We start from the raw sequence: 17,124 nt of genomic DNA, 5'->3' as shown, positions 1-17,124 counted from the left end.
CTGACACCCGGAGCTCAGGATCACTGCCATCTGCAAATATTATTAAAAAAGAACCCCCCAAACTAATTAATGTGAACTGTTCATTACAGATGGCTCATGCTGCACAGTGCACTGTATCAAGAATCTTTTCAATTGGTCCCAGCTATCCCATCAGCAAAAGGGAAATATTTTCCTTAGAGCTGTTTTATCAAGCATAGATGATTTAAAAGAATTGAAGTCCAAGTGCAAAATGCTTTGACGTACTTCTTAAGGAGCTACTGCAATTTTTGCCACCTGAACAGATAAAGTCATCCCAAACCCAGTGGGTTAGAAGGAATGGGAAATCAGAGGAACATTTACAAGGCATGTTATCTACACCTGGCAGCAGTGATGGATGACTCTGGAACTACCATAGCAAGTGTTCCTGCTCCAGTACAGGGCAAGAGACAGAAAGGGGAGGAACAAGCACACAGGCTTTAAAGCTCAAGTTTCAAAAGCCCATACAAAAATCTGTATGGAAGCTCCAGAAGGGCTTCTTATGTATCTACCAGCTCTCCCAGAGAGAGATCCTTTGACTATGTAATGCAGCAGAATTGATGCATTTTCAACTATAACAGTATTTCCTCACATACTCTTTCAGATCAGTAAACTTTAGACCAGACATCAGATATTGCCAAACTTTGACAAAATTAATACGTAGATTTGAACTTCAGACCAAAACAAAAATGAGATCCAAATATACTGTTTCCCACCCTAACCAGGCCCATCTTAACCAAGATTCAGAAGAGATACAGAACATAGAAATGCATTAAATCAGCAAGTGCCTCAGTAGTAGCACAGATGGCTCTTGTAGTCTTAGCATGTTTCATCAGGCAGAACTTTGCATCCTATGTAGAAAAATGAACAAGTGTACAATTATTCTCTAAAAGAAAGGGTTGGTTAAATTGAAACTTGATTTTGGTAAGACATAAATGGTGCCAAAAATGGATTCTGAGCAGGGGCAACTAGGAGACCTTGGTATTAAAAAGAAGGTACCACGCAATTTCCCAGTAACCAGAAAATAGAGAAAAGCCCCAGCACTTCCCCCTTCCTTCCAGGCAACTAGTTTATACATTGTCATTTTGAAGTGCCCTACTCGTGAAGCGCACGGGTCAAAAAGCATTGAATTGAACACCACACAAGAAATGATGCTTTGGAGAGGACCTTTGCCAGGCAACTTCAGTTTTTCCTCCTACTTGAAGCGTGGAAGAAGAATCCCCATGGCACTGGGAGAACTGTCAGATGGTTTGGAAGTTGAAGCATGCCCCAGAAGACAAGTGATTTCCTTTAAAATATCCATTAAGTAGTTAATCAGTTATGTAATTTCAGTGTATGTTCAGGGTATTCCAGCTACTTCTCACAGTTACTTTGTCATATAAGATGAGAACATCCCAACACTTAGGAATGCTAGACGTTCATAAGACAGTGTGCTGCTTTACCAACTCAATTAATAATTAAAAAAAAAACAAAACCAAAACACCTAAAGAAAAAAGCCTGCCACAGGTATCCAGCCAATTCAAACCAGCTTGCATTAGCATTAGGCCCCAGTGTAAACACACTCTGGCCTGGCCAACTTCATCCCTGGTATAAATCCAGCAACCTCATTCAGAAGAATCATTCTGTGCTATAACCCCAGTCATACCACGACAGTGACCCTGCAGGGTCAGGCAGGATGCAAGTCCTATTGTGCTCTTTACTGCACAAACACAATGAGGTTCAGCCCTTTAGAGTACTGCCTCTGTCAGACATTTGTGCCTGTTGACAATGTGTTCTGTAGGATATTTGTTTTTCAGATTCATAGCACTGTACATGTACACAAAGGTTTACCAAACAGGGCATGCTTACAATGCAAGATAAGCATGGCATCAGACACACCTTTCTTTAAGGATGAAAACAAATGTATGTTTCTTTTTCCTCAAAGAAAAGAACAATTCACAACAATAACATTTTCAAGCTGAAGAGAGCTAATTTTGTAATATGCACAACAATAACATACCCCTGGAAATAAACCATTTATCTTCCTTTTACAGTATTGCCACTTGCATACATCAGGAATACTGAAAGATCCAGCTGAACTTATGATCTTTCTGAGGCTAAAATCAGAAGCTTTATATACTTAAACCTCAGGAATAATAATCATGTGTGGTCTGCAGAAATCTGTCCTGTATTTCTGTTTATTAATAAAGTAAATGAAGAAGTAGCTCATCTCAAGACACCTTCAGCAGTGGTGTGGCAGCTGCAAGCTTGAAGATAGAAAAACCATCAGCACTCCTATCACAAATATAAACTGAGCAGTAAATATCACCCTAGGAATAACACTTCATTTCAACTCTGTTGGCTTCTGATACAGTGGACACTGTGTCCATATTCTTCTTTTTGCCTATAACAGACACCGAGTTTGGATTTGACACTCCAGCCAAGAAGCACAGTATCTGGCAAGATACACATGTACAGACATAGCAAGGTATGTAGCTGAAACGAGAGCAAATCAGTACCTATACACAACTAGCTATGCTCATAAAAACAAAGATCACTCTAAAGCATACACATGCACAGAGGCACAGAAAATGCAATTGTAAAGGTCAACGCTCATTGCGGTGCTTGCAGGAATCTATGTCTTCTGCATGCATTTGGCAAGTTGGGGGTGGGGACATGGCCTGCAAGCCTGCAGCAAGCGAGTATCCACAGTGCAAGGGTGCACAAAGAGCCTGAACTACTCCATACTCTTTTAAATGCTGAGCGAGCACCAGGAAACTGATCTGTGGGTCATCAGTCCCACATACCAGTGGCAGACCAGGTCCATGCTCTAACATGGAAGCAGGACATGTTGAAGGAAACTTTTTCTGGGTAGCTTGGAAGTTTTTTAATAGATCCTTCCTGTAAGTATACAGCTTATTATCACAGGCCCCACATGGCTCAGTAAATACCAAGGGTACAAGCCATGCCTTGGCTACTCAATCAGTGAGAGAAAGGTGAGAACCACCTACAGCAAGGAAGAACAAATGATCAAGAGCTGCCCTAAAAGCAACTTTCCTGCTTACAAAGTCTCATGAAAACAAGACTGGCACTATGCAAGGCTGGTGACTCCAGCTGTGTGACAGCAAACAAGGTTTTCTTCCAGGCTTTTTGAAGCACCAGCATGACTGACACAAATGCTCCCAGTGAAGAAAGCCAATTATTAACCAGGATTCCTTAGAATCTGGAGGAAATTTCATCAGAACAAGAAATTCAGAAGTTTGAGCGAGTCCCAGACACTCCTCCAGGACAAAAAAATCTTGTTACTTCATAGAAGTCAATTAAAACACTTCATCTAGCCCTTCTAACCCTTCTAATCCCTCTTAACAGATTTGCTTTATCCCAGACAGGGGAGCTAATCCTCTCCCACCTGTCTTTATGATATGGAACTATAAATGAGAGCAAGTACTTTTCAGTAGTTAAGCATGATCCCATCGCAGAACACGCCATCATCCACGCCAGCATTAGTGTAATGAAGCTGTCCTTAGTGAACCCCCCAGTAGGGAATGTGGAAACTTATTTACCATCTGTTTCCAAAACACATTTCTTGCCACAAGTTTCAAGACAGTAAGCAAACCAAGACTTGAAATTCCAGCTTGCTGGAGGGACTTCCCTTTTCCCTTCATCACAGACCTTATGTGACAAGTTGCAGGACTATGCTGTATAGAAGCAGATGGCAGGCAAATCCATCACTGACCTATACAATTAGGTTAGTAGGTCAGCTGAACTTGTCACCTAATTACACAACCATTTTATACAGTTCTCTGTTATTCAAGATAGGGTCCCAAAGCTATCTGAAAACAACTGAGAAATGATTTTACAACCTACATCGTAATGATAGCCTGGCGCTCTACTGACATACAGAAAGCAACCCAGACAGCATAATTTAAGGCTGAAGAACTGAAATCTGCACTTCCGTCTCGTCATCACCAGAAATCTCATTGGCCTTTAGCAAACCCCATTACAACGAAACACAGGATCTCTAGCTGGTCATTCCAGTTGCTATCCTGCAGAAAAAACAGATTATTAGGACTAACCACTTAGGGCATATTTAAAGTAACTTTTGTCCCCTCAGGCTGTGGAGGCTTAATTCATGCAGCTGTCAGCATGCTCAATTTTTTTTTCTGCTAATAGGATATGACTTGCTCTCATGCAATCCTGTGTGGTCTACACCACAAAATCTGTCTGCCCAGGAGAAGTCTCAAGTCATTTCCATAACATAAGGCAATGTTCCAGAAGACCTGCAAGTCAACTCAAATACCTCTACATGTGCATTAAGTACAAACAACAGAGCACCTAACCCAAGAAAAAAAAAAAAACGAACCCGAACACTATTATTTGTATTGCTTTAACACTATCTTCTGCAGGTAACACCTGTCAACTAGAATACCATTTAATAAATACAAGGAGCTGTCGTCTCATTGTTCAGTCAATTTTTCCTTCCGAGGAACAGCAGTCTGAAGTTATTCCCAAAGTTTAGTTAGTAAAGGGAGCATCCATTAGTGTGACTAACTAGAGTGTAGGTTGTTGTTGATTTTTTTAAATCGAAATTTGAAACAGTGCTATGACATAGCTCATCACAGAAGATAATAAAAGACAGTATGTTTGAGTTCCTTCAGGCTTTCATTTCTTCTGCTAGGAAGCAAACCAAACCCCACATAAGTCACTTGGCTGAAACAAAAAAGAGAGACAAGAGGTATGCAATACAACACTGTTCTTGAAGAGGAATACGTAACACTCTTTAAGCAAACTTAACCAACAGAGCTGGATTGTACCCAGCTATGGAGAAGCAGATGCCTCAGTATTTTTGAGTGTCTGTATACAGTCTTGAAAATGGTCATATATGACCAAGGGAGACCATTTGACAAGGATTTAATTGTCATCCAAGGGCTGTTTGCAGCTGCTACTGTTAGAGAAACACTGATAACAGCAAAGCAAGTTGTCTGCTCCTCAGAAACATTGTTGTCCTAGCTTTGCTTCAGCTTAGCTTAGCTTTAGCTTTCCTGAAGATTAAATCTTGGAAATCAAACTTTGTATACGCACACTGCCACCCCATAACCCTCCCAGCCCATCAACTTTGTCTCTCAGAGGTCAGGAAAGCAGCATCACCAACTGCATATACTGTTTCCTAGATCTAGCCAGATGATGATTTCACACTGTACCTCACAGAAGTTATCCAAGCCATTTAATAAGGCATACAGCTTTTCAAGCAGCCCATCATAAGGCACCTGATCAGCTTTGACAGAATAACTGCAAAAGCTGAGCTTAATCAAGTCATCAGTATGCTAGAAGTCAGAACAACTTAAGCAAGGCAATTTGAAGCAGCAGGACCTCAAAACACAAGTTACTACACATTTGGCAAGTTATTACTGTTTTTAGAGTTGAGTTTCTCTAGAACCACTTAGTTTGAAATTACATCCATTTAATAAACTTTTTACTTTAGAAGAATTGTGGTGTTAGCCTTGACCCACATAAACAGAAGAATGAGGTTTCCCATTCACTCTCAGTGAAAAGCTTTTTTTGTTGAGTATGTGTAAAATGGCCACAAATAGCTGTGACACTCAGGTCACCCTTAAGAGCTTTTAATTTAAAGACAGAAGATAGATGCAGTTGACATTGAAAAAACATAGGGGAAAAGAACCAAAAAAGCCATAGACATGTTCAATACAAACACCATCCCCCAAAATTTCAACACTAGCAAACTGCAGGAACACAACCATTATCTTTTTATCCTGCCTCTCACCTTTTTAATTAGGTTTGACCTTGGTAGATTCATTACTTCAACTGCTGTACAATTTAACCATCTAAGTACTATAGAAAAAAAATTTAAAATAGGTTTACAGGTTAATTTGGTGCTCTTTAGGAAACAAAAAACTTGAAGTTATGGTTTCCTCCTCCACAACTGTATTTCTGAACGCTTTGGTAAATAAATGGGGCCTAGACTTCTTAGCACTGTTAAACACAATGCATACATTCAACAGTATTAAATATTCCAGAGCAAAAAATTTGCTTGATATATAGGAAAAAAACCCTTAAAATCAGGTAAACTAAACTAGAGCACAGACTAGTGGTTTTGAAGTATCAATAGGAAGTTATTTGCCACCTGACAGACCCACAGGGAGGAGAAACCCCAGCAACACAGGCACATAGCTCACAATCTGTCACTGTAACAAAAGAAGAAGAGCCATTTTCATTAATTAATATATTTTCTGCATTATAGTTAACATACGTACTTTCTTTGTGTCATTCTTATTTCGTTAAGTATTGATATTTTGTTATATTCAGACATGAGTACATTTTCAAAGTCTTTTGCAATAAATATCATAAAATAATAGAGATTCACATAATAAATATTCTTTACAATAAAAAAGTTTTAACAGACTTTTGTCTTAAAAATAGTTGGGATTCAACTTTGTTTTATACATAAAATATACAAAAAAGGACCACAATTTGTGGCTAAGGCAATAAAACAGGGACAGAATAAATTTATAAAGTACAGAGCAGAGCTAAATTCACCAAACAGAAGGATGACAAGAAACAAGAAGGATTCAAGAACAGTTAGGTGACTCAAGGGCACCTGAAGGCTGTTTGGATACACAGACACCACCAAATTTAATATCAATTGATACTGATAGACTATAAAAAAAAAGAGCAGGAAGGTGGAGTGAGCAATATCCTTCAAAGAGCTGACAGCAAAAGAAACAAATGAGTATGCTGCAGCTGTAATGTCTCCAATGTGAAGATCTACATAGTGTAGCAAAAAGTGAAGTTACATTGAAAAAGTATTAAAAAAAAAAAAGACAGGGTAATTCTCAGGACCAAGAATGTTCTGAAAGTTGAGACAAGAGAGGAGGGAAGGCAAAAAAAAAACAACAAAACCAAACCAAAAAACATGCTTACAGAAGAATCAGGCCTTTCACTTGGAAAAGCCTTTATTTTACATACCTCTCCAGACAGGACACACATAAAAAACAAAACTTATTTCACAATTCAGCTCACCCATGAAAGTTGTTCTTCCTTGATACCCAGGGGGTTAAGTTAAAAATAACTGCTGAGAATGAAAAACATCTTTGGGAAGATATTCACAGAGCAAGAAACTTGAAGAGCCCAGTGAGCCCTCACTGTCTCTTTCAGGAGTGGTTTAGTTACAAACTCAAAAGACCCTGTCAAAGCGAGTGGCAGATGCAGATTCCAGGTCCACACTTACCAAAGAGCAGCAATGACTATGTAAAATGCTCCACACACAGCCAACAGGAAGAGGAGAGCAAAGATGCAAAGGGAAGAACTTGTGTAGTTGAAGTTGGGGAGACAGAAAGGAAGCAAAAGAACAGCCTCCCTGAAAATGAGAGGGGGCGAAAGGAAGAAGGGGAAAAAAAAAAAACACAACAACAAAAAATCAGCTACAACCTGAAAAACTGAAGTTGAAGGAAGTAAACCTCCCTCCAAAAATCATGAGGGCTTGCCCTGACCCCGGGAAGGGCAGCTCTCCAGTTTACAATAGACCGTGTTGGAGTTCTTGCATCGGCACCCTGGACGATTGATGCGGTCATAACACCCCCGACAGAGTTTTAGGCATCCTTTTCCAGGAGGGTAGCAGAGCAAGCAAGGCAGAAACAAGGACATCACTCCCATGCACAGGTACCTAGAACAGCAGTGTGACTGGGAGCAAGAGCAGGGATTATCCGCATAAGAGTCCCCTTCATCGTCATTAGAACAGTGGTAAAAGATCCCTTTGACCAAACACATGCAGGTGCTGTACTCCACCATGCTTTCTGCAGAGCACAAGCACTGTCTGTTGCAGGCCAAGCAAGAAGGGAGGGCCCTCGGGGCCGTGCACTCCCCACACTTGCACTTCCCACACTGTTCGCAGATAAACTTGTGCTGCGTCAAGTCCTCTTTCAAAGGACCCTTCAGATCATCTACAACTAGAGATGACTGCTTGGGCTGCGTCCGGATTGTCCGATCGGATCTGTGGCCTGACCCTGGCCTGGATGGAGGTGACCGTCCCAGCAGCCCTTGCTCTGAGGAGGCACTGCTGTTGCTCCCAGAGCTGGCTGCACTCCCTGTGCTGGTTGATCTGCTCAAGATGGGAGCCCTTGTGTTATTCTGATGTGCCACATGCCCCACATGGGTGGGTCTGTGTTCATAATTATTATTCACATTAATCGGTATAATTTCGTGAGTCCTTTCATGCTTCTCTTGCCTCGGTGCTGTCCGTGGACCAGACTTTTTCACCACAGATGGACCTTCAGTGTATTCATTGCTGCTCCTGATCGCCTTGATCTGGTCCAGTGACAAGATGGTTGCTGGCTGGCTCTCTCTGTCATAATCCAATCGCTGCCGGCTATCCAAAGAAGACTGCTGAATCACCACTAGTGAGCCACCGCTGCCATGTTGACTTTGGGGCTCCATCTGTAGTGATTGCTACTTCTGGCATTCAGTGGGAACCTGGCATGCATCTGAAATCCTAAAATAATAATAGCAAGACAGAAGGTATAAATAAACATTGTAGGTGTACATGCATACACAAATACACAAGATCAAGGGCAAAAGAATAAAGAACAGGATACTTTTTGAAAACAGAAATGATATGGCAAACCACAAATTACCCTAGCCACCTGGTACTGATCTCTTTCAGCAGGGGATTACAACAGTGCTGAGGACCTGGCCAAAATCCAATAATGGGGAGAGTCTGAGTATGGCATCATAGGTGTGGAATGCAAGGAGACCCCGTGCCATTAAAAAAAAAATGAAAAATTTCGAGTACTAACCTGTACACCTACTTGGCAAGCCATGCAAAGTGCTTCTCACTTGCTACTGAATTCAACGCTGAAACAAGGACAGTCTGTCTAACTAGCAATAACAATGTTGAGAACACCCTCCAAACCAAGCTGGAACAAACAGGGCAGGAACATAGTCTGGGTCGTGTTCTGCATGGTAGAGTGAAGAAAGAACCTGCACAATCCTCACTCTTCTGTCTGAACCTGCAGCATCAGAACTCAACAGGTTGGCATTGGGGAAGACTCCTTTTTAAAGTGATGTGTCTGCATTGAAGTCTTAAACAAAGGTCTGTCAAGTGGCTAAGGCATTTTTCACAGGGGAGTAACTTAACATATAAATCTAATAGGCTCCTCAAAAAAATTAAAGCAAGGGTGTGAACAGCACTTTTCCAAGTATTTTCTGACCACAGGCTACCATGTGAAAGAAAAAGGGCAGAAAAGGCTAAAATGAGTTGGGTGTCACATAAAAAGTACCTCAGGATTCAGAAGAATGTTAATAGCAGGTGACAAAAAAAAAAAAACCCAACCAACCAACAACATATAATCAAATAAAAAAATCAATTTTCCTAAAAGACAGATTAAAAGCTTCTCCGATAAGTACATCTTCTAGACTGACTTTTAAATAAAGATTATGTATTTCGATTCCTTTTCAGTCTGCCTAGTTATCGACATGAAGATCAGAACACCATTGAGAAAACTGCAGTGACAGCTCTGTACCTATATGGAAATTCAGACAAGTTATGTGAATGCCACTTTTATAGAGAGAACCAAGAAATAAAAAAATCAAATAAAAAAAAACTCCAAAACACTTTATTGACAGTCTGGGAAAAAGACCCTTTTCACTTTCTTTGAGATGTCACACATGTTTACCTGAAAGAGGAGAAATATAAGTGCTATCAAGCACTTTCAAAACTCATCTGGTAATCACAAGAAAAAATCTGCCTTCTCTATCCAAAGCACAGCCAGCACGGAGCTGTTCCCCACTCACGAGAGAAAGAGTCAAAGCGAGACCAGGAAAGGTTTCTTCTAACAGGTACTCAGCATCTTCATCACCCTGACCACTAATAAATGGTAAGCGACAGCTTCTTCCACGACCCAAAGTCTTGGGTGTTCACTCAGCAGTCGAAGACTTCATTTTACATTTAATATCGACTCTGTGGGCTTTAGGGTCGCCAGATAAACGGGAATTAAGCAAAACCAAGTGCGCCCGCTTCTGATTCATCCAACAGAAAGAGCTGCCTTCTTCACCAGCGCCGAATACAAATCCACAACAGACCAAGGGTGAATGAATGTGAAAAGGGAAAGATTTACAGCTGGACAGACCAGGAGCTGGGCTCCCCAGGGGATGAAAAATAATATCCCAAGGAAATCCGAAAGACATCCAGTGCCATCTTTGGGGGAAAAGCGCAACATCAACACGGCCCGCAGACTGACAAGACCAGCTGCACAATTCAACAAACCACCTCCACCCGGAGCAAACAAGTTTTAAAACGCCCCCCTTCAACCCCTCCCCGGCCAATAAAATACAGTAACACGGCGAAGACGCCGAGGAACCTCATGTTTCCGCGCCCAAAGCCGCACAGCCCGCGATGCCTCCGCCGCGGGGCAGCGCTCCCGTCCATTACCTCAGCGATTTCCCCCCACCCCAGCCCTGGGCGGGCGGCGGCGCGGCACCCTCTGCCCCCGAGCGGGGCGAGACGCGGAGCGGAAGGAAGAGGAAGAGAAAGGGGAGGAAAGAAAAAAAAAAAGTTATGAATGAAAACAAGGGTTTTTTTCGCCTTTTTCCCCCCTCCCTTCTTTCCCTGCTCCCCCTTTTTCAGAGGGGGGAGGGCAGGACCGAGGTCGGCGCTGCCTCAGGAGGGCGGACTTTCGGCATTTAAAGCGGCAGCGCCTAGCCAACCGGCCACTGCAGCGCCGGGATTCCCCGCCACAGTACCTCAGGGCTGCTCCCCTACCCCACGCCAGGAGCCTCCCGAGGGAGTGTTTGGGGTCATTCTCACCGTTCTGCTCATTTTCAGCCGCCCGCCCGCAACGTTCAGTCCGACGCGCACAACACAGCCGCCCCCCACACGTCCCCTCAGGGCACCGGCTGCCGCGGGATCTGTCACACCCCCCGACCCGCCGCCCCGGGCTGTTTCCGCTCTCCGCAGCCCGGTCCCTGTGCGCTTTCCATTTTCTGGGAGAGGGTCCAGCGTGGGGCCGCGGTGCCCGCGCCCCGCCAAGCAGGCGCCGCGCCTGTGCGCCCGGCGGCACCTGCTCCGGGCTGAATGTCCCGGTGCTAAAGTAAAGCTTGACTAGCCCCCGACTTACTTATTTCCAAAGAGTCACTAGTGATGGGAAAGCCACCGGGCGGAGGGAGGTAGCTCCGCGGGGCAGGGTAACGGTGGGGCCGCGTCCTCGGCTCCTGGCCCTCCCGGCCCCGCCGGGCGGGGGAAGGCGGGCGTGCTGCGCTCCTCGTTTCTGCAAAGCCCTCGCCGATCTCCACGTCCTACTCGGCGAGCAGAGAAAAATCCAACTATGCTGCGGGCCGCAGCGCTCCGGGCTCAGGGGTCAGCATTCAGCGGGCCGCACTCCCTTGACGCGCTCTTCCTTGGAGCAAAAGCCCCCCGCGGGACGCAGCGCTGTCCCTCGGCGTAGAATGTCCCAGTCTAGAGGCGGCGCGGAACAGATCGTGCAAGCAGTTTATCTCGCTCTACCACCGGACAGCGGGGTCGGGCACTGCTGAAGAAGGTCTCCAAGCAGGCGGACGCGGGGCTCCTGCTCGGGCCGTAAGATCCCTTCCCCGGCGGCGGCAGTCCCGAACGAGCCCTCCCGGGCCCGGCGCTTGGCTTCACCGCACCGTCCTCGTCGCGAGTCCCTTCGGGCAAAGCGCGACCACAACCCCTAGTGCAAAAGATTATTTAACTTTTAGGGGGTAAAACACCCATGAAGAGGCACTTGCTTGCAATACACGCGCTTTCAATGCACACCCCAGTGAGTTGCAAACGAAGGCAGAGCGCAATGGCTCTGCAAGCTCGCTGCAAACTGCCATGTGCTTGCTGTTGCTGCCGGAGGCTGCCCGAGTGACTGACAGGCTTGGAAGCACGGGCAGCGCGTCAAGAAGACCGGGCAGCCCGGAACACAGAAACCCTCGCACGGATGTTTCCGGAGCCTCCTCGCGTTTCGCGGGGATCAAGCAAGGCTCCAGCACTCAAACGCGACCCCGCTTTAAGCACGGCAGGCAATCACAGAACTGCAAGTTTTATCATTACCAGCAAAATGCAGCTGAACGCTGCTCGCCCGGGAAGCTAGGTCACCCGCTACCCCGCACCGAAAGCCGGTCGTGCGACGCCGAGAAGTGGAGCAGCAAGGCCAGTCCGCCGCTCCCCCGCACCTCCACACAGCGGCGGCCAGGCAGCGCTCTGCTCCGCCTCGCCTCTCCCCGCGGCCGCCCCTCAGCCCCTCGCCACCCGCCCTCACCCCCAGCACCTGAGCGGCGGGGAGGAAGGGCGGCGAGCACCGCCCGGGCTTACCTACGGCGGAGGTGAGCGCCTGCTCCCCGAGGCACATACGGCAACCCCAGCACAGAGTCCAGCCCGGGCAGTGCAGGCAACCGCGCAGCCCCGCGCCCGCTCCGCGCCGTCCCGGAGTGAGTGCGGCCGCGCCCCGCCGCCTTTCAGCGCGTAGCCCCCGCCCGCCCCGCGGCCGCGCCCCCGTGATGTCAATGTGTCACTCCGCGGCGCCCCCGAAATCCCGGAATGGACTTCCCGCTCTCCCGGGAGCCGCTCCCGCACAGCCACCAGCCGCTCTCGCCAGATGAGTGGCCCCACCGGTGAGCGCCGGTGTGTATGTGCGCGGGGAGCGAGCCCGTGCCCTGCCGCGGCCGTGGCTCGGCTGGCGGCTCCCGGCCCTGCGGCGGCTTGTCCCGGCGGCAGCTGCTCTTCGGCCCCGGCGCCGCCCCCAGCCGGCAGGGGGAGCGCGGAGGAGCGGGTGCCGCTCCTGCCTCACCGGGGTGGGAAAAGGTGGGAGAGGCCGACCCGGGCCCAGCGGGGTCAGTGGAGGTCGCAGAAGTGGAAGCGGGCCCCGTAAGGCTGGAGACACGACCGAGGACCGGCCCCACTTGCTGCGGGGCTGAGGAACGGCGGCCGGGGAAGGATGCGCTGATTTAGGCGTACCTGCTGACCAGAGGCTAGGCCGTGGAGCTCGAGTCCGCAGGCTCCAGTATGTGTTTTAGCACCGGTGTCCTTCAGTCATGGTCTAGCGAGGTGGCAGAGCTATTCCTTTATAGCCATAAAAAGTTTCTGCTTCTTTCAGCCTAACAAAGAGCTATCCGAGGACTTCTGAAAGTGTTTACTCCTGTGATAGGAAACGGCTTTTCTGACCCATTTACAAGTGGCATGGAAGGATTGCACAATTCACGTGGTTGTCCTTCTCTACCACCTTCCAATCCTAAACTCTGCAAGTCCCATCCAAAGGTCATCACTGCATTTCTGCCACAGTGCTGAAGAGACCACAGTGATGCTTTCTGACCCATTACTTTTATGACAAATTTTAATCTCTGATGTATGTTGGGGGTGGTGTGTTTGGTTTTTTAAGTGCCTAAAGAGTATTAAAAGGCAACTGCAAGAACATGGAAAAATGCCATAAGAAGAAATCAAAAGTCTGAGAATTATTTTACAGCAACATGCTATGCCTTGGAATAGTTGAGCTTTCTAGTGCTTGGCTGGACATCACTGTAGCCCCCCGTTTCTCTGCAATATTCTAAATAGCTTTTTACAATATCTTTCCCTAAAATCATATTCTCCCACATTTTGTCTCAAAATAAATAAATAAATAAATATATATATATACATACATGGAGCTACTTAGCAGGAACATTCACCCAGAAGTAAATAATCCCTAAAATAAGAACGTACCAGTACAATGCTGGTATTCTGTGACAGATTCTGTCCACCCAGATCACACTCATGGCTGCAGTGCACTTCTTTTTTTTCATCAAACTTTACTAGGCTTGGAAAGAAAATATGTAAATTATATATATAAATTTATTTGTCCCTTTACTAAACTATAGTCACTAAACTTCAACCACATATTTCTCTATCAGATAAAATCTTGATGCATGAAAGGTTATATAGAGAATATCACTAATACTTCTAAGTTTGTAATTAACCAATGGCCAGTATAGACCAACTATAAATGCTGTCTTCCAATTACAGAGGCTCAAATGACAAACAGCAGCATAAAAATCTTTGGCATGGTCATAAAAATATCCCAATTTAGCATTCATATTGCTAGGGATTCAGAAAAGGTGACTGCTCCTCAAAAGCATTCTCAGACACACTGCAAGCACAAAGCATAAACCTGTTTCCAGTGAAACCCGCTGGAAAACTGCAGAAGCTGTCACAGTTCAAATTTGCAAAAATCCCTAGCAAAGAACAAAAATTACTAAGAAAACCAACAGAAATCACTCCTGCAGAGCAGTACTTTGTGCAAATCTATTGTCCGCTATATTTAGCTTTCTTTCCCAAAGCAACTCTGTTCTGAATGAAGACAAAGCATAAGACACTGCATTTACATAGGTAGGTGATATACAGTAGTTCTTGCAGCAACATCAACAGAGGCAGTAGCGGGTGAGCTGTAGGTGAGCAGTGGTGGGTCACAGAGCAGAGCCCACCTGGTCAATGAGGCTTGGCTCCACGACCAAGAATACTTGCATTTAGCAACCGGCTGGCATCTTACAGAAGCTCGTGTGTCCTTTTCATAGGATACTACTGTGAAAACATTGCTTAACACTTTTCCTTTCACATCTCTAAAGCCCATACTACCTTAATAAACTTATGCCAAGCCTAAGAGCTGGGTTTTAGAAATACAGAACTGCACTTAAATGGGTCGGTAAAATCCCCAAGAATACTGGCAGTGGTTTACTATCACTTGGCACCTGAATGAGCACTTTACAAAAACAGGGGAAAACCCTACAGCTATGTCAGAAGGCTCTCCACAGACCCAAGCAAACATGCCTGCATGTCATGCAAGTCATCTCATTAGATTTTTCTTGGAAATTACAGCAGCAAGAGCTGTTGCTAGAGAAAGGAGAGCTAAAATTCTGGAGCTTAAATTGGCAACTTGGAAGAAGGTTGACACACCTTATGACTACATCCTGGCACAACCTTAATTTGAGGATTGACACACAGATGGGAATCCAACGCACCCAAGTTATTTTTCCTTCTCCAAACCATGATCCAAAGGTGTCTGTCTCCCCCACTGACAAGTCAGGAGAGACCAGCCCTCTATGCCCAAAGTTAATCCTTCTGAAAACCCCCCCAGAATGAGGTTGAAGAGACTGAATAATGGCTGATAGTCGTGATTCAGTCTGTGTTTCCACTCTCACGTTGAGGATCATGTACTGGAGATAACCACCATCTTCTGCAGTCATATGCTACTTCTCCCTCCTGCAAGCTGCAGTGTGCCAAAAGGCTCATTGTACAGAATAAAAGGCAAGTCTGTCATTGAGTTTTGTTTGGTTTTCTCCCTAATCCACACCCAGAAGCAAATTCCATCTCTAGGTCACTTGACTGACCTTTATAGGTAGTGAACTACACCTCTGTAAAGATTAATTGGATAAACTATGGTCCTCCCACTATCAGTAACAAGTAATGCTGCTTCTGTGTTGCATCTCCCCTGGGAACACCATTGCATTTGCCCCTCAGTGGCATCTCCTAGGCCCTGCTAAGGTGTAGATCCCGGTCAAGAAGGAGGATGCATACTCAGTCCCAGACACTGGAACTTCACTGCTCCTTCTAAGCAGCACAAGGTGGCTTAGTCTATGAAAAGTAAGAACCATCCCATCTACCAGCAGAGTACCGTTTCAGACAGAGGAGGTGACAAACAGCCTGTACTTGAAGCATTCTTTATTTACTGTTCCCATCACTCATCTTCTGTGGTGATAACTATCTTGAGCCAATATGGCTTTGAGGAAACTCAGCAAAGAACGCTTGTCTTTGTGCAAGTTATTTGTCAGTTAACAGCCAATCTTCACAGCTGTAACAACATTTCTGAAGTTACAGAGGGATTCAAAAGCCATTTAAAAAAATGATGTTAGCATTTATAACGAAATTATAAACAAAACTGCTACCTGTAGAATGCATAAGTGATGTATTTCCCCCACGAGACTTGCAGTGTAATCTTGCAGAGGAGGGTGTTGGGAGAAACTGGTACCTGCAGCTCCCAAAAGCTTTGCACTGGGTGGAACTTTGAGGGTATTAGTGTTTGAAGCCTCAAGACATACAGCAGTCCCCTCAGAAACTCTCAGTGTAAGGAAACAGTATGTGCTTGCTGAGATAAGACCAATATAACTAACTTTTTAACACACTAGTAAGCCTACATGTATTAAAAAATCCCCAAACAGTAAACCAACAAAATTCTACAATAGCTATTAAACATTGCTGTAATAATAAGCATTGTGGACAGTTTCTTATAAACTCATTGAAAATTTTGGTGATTCTGGCTTAAGCTGGTGCATGAGATGAAATAAAGGTGCTCCAAATAGTTGAAGTAAAAACCTGTACCCTGAAAAGTACAGGGAATCACTTCAGGGTAAGGAAGAGAAAGTGAAGGGTGATGTGAGGTAGCATTTCCGATCACGCTTTCTGCTAGACAGGTTGACCTTTATCTGAGATCAAAGGCACCAGTAGCTGGGGATTTCTTCACCTTCTGTGCAAGGACTGCTGTGAAAGCTCTCTGATGAAGCGCAGCCATGTAAAGCTACTCCTTGCCGTCACTGCACAGGCAGGGGATAGGCACACAGGAAATCCTCAGTTGCAAACAGAAACCTTGAGTTTTCTCTTCAGAAGATAACATCAGTTTTTCTTAGAGGCAGAAGAGGTAGTAAAAGGCAACAGCCAGACAAACCACTGAGAACAAAGGGACAAACCTCAATGTGAACCTGCTTTGTGAACATTTGAACACTGAATCAAAGTACACAGGAAATGCTGCAGAGCTGGGAGTTGGCCGGGGGCTGGCCAAATTCAGCAGAAATGAAAAAGAAAGAAAATGCAAAGGTTTGTACAGTAAGTTGAGAGTTTGAGAACATGTTTCCCTCCCCTATCTTTTGCACCATATTGGAGAAACCAGTTTTTTCCTTGGGTATTCCTCCCAAGCATGGTGAGCAGCTGGAGAACAGGGTTCGTGATACATGCTACCTGCTTCTGAATCCACAAAAGGACAATTTGGTAAACAGGGATCAGTGAGAAACAATGGGGGAGCTGCAACTTACATAGAATCTATGTGATTTTTTTGGCCTTCCCAAATGGTAGTTTTAATGCTACCTTGCTTT

The 17,124-nt window shown here is 45.3% G+C and overlaps 1 protein-coding gene across 1 annotated transcript in view; it reads right to left on the bottom strand.

The window, feature by feature from the left end:
- Positions 1–6,220: 6,220 nt before the first annotated feature.
- The window catches only part of AFG2A (AFG2 AAA ATPase homolog A), a 231,644-nt gene continuing 220,740 nt past the window's right edge, over positions 6,221–17,124 (bottom strand). Inside the window, 1 exon segment of the mRNA XM_005143020.3 lies at positions 6,221–8,500. Coding sequence (XP_005143077.2) covers positions 7,483–8,500 — 1,018 coding nt within the window. The 3' untranslated portion in view covers positions 6,221–7,482.

The sequence above is a fragment of the Melopsittacus undulatus genome, chromosome 5, assembly GCF_012275295.1.
Source record: "Melopsittacus undulatus isolate bMelUnd1 chromosome 5, bMelUnd1.mat.Z, whole genome shotgun sequence".
Classification (NCBI taxonomy): Eukaryota; Metazoa; Chordata; class Aves; order Psittaciformes; family Psittaculidae; genus Melopsittacus; species Melopsittacus undulatus.
This window is presented reverse-complemented; position numbering and strand designations above follow the sequence as displayed.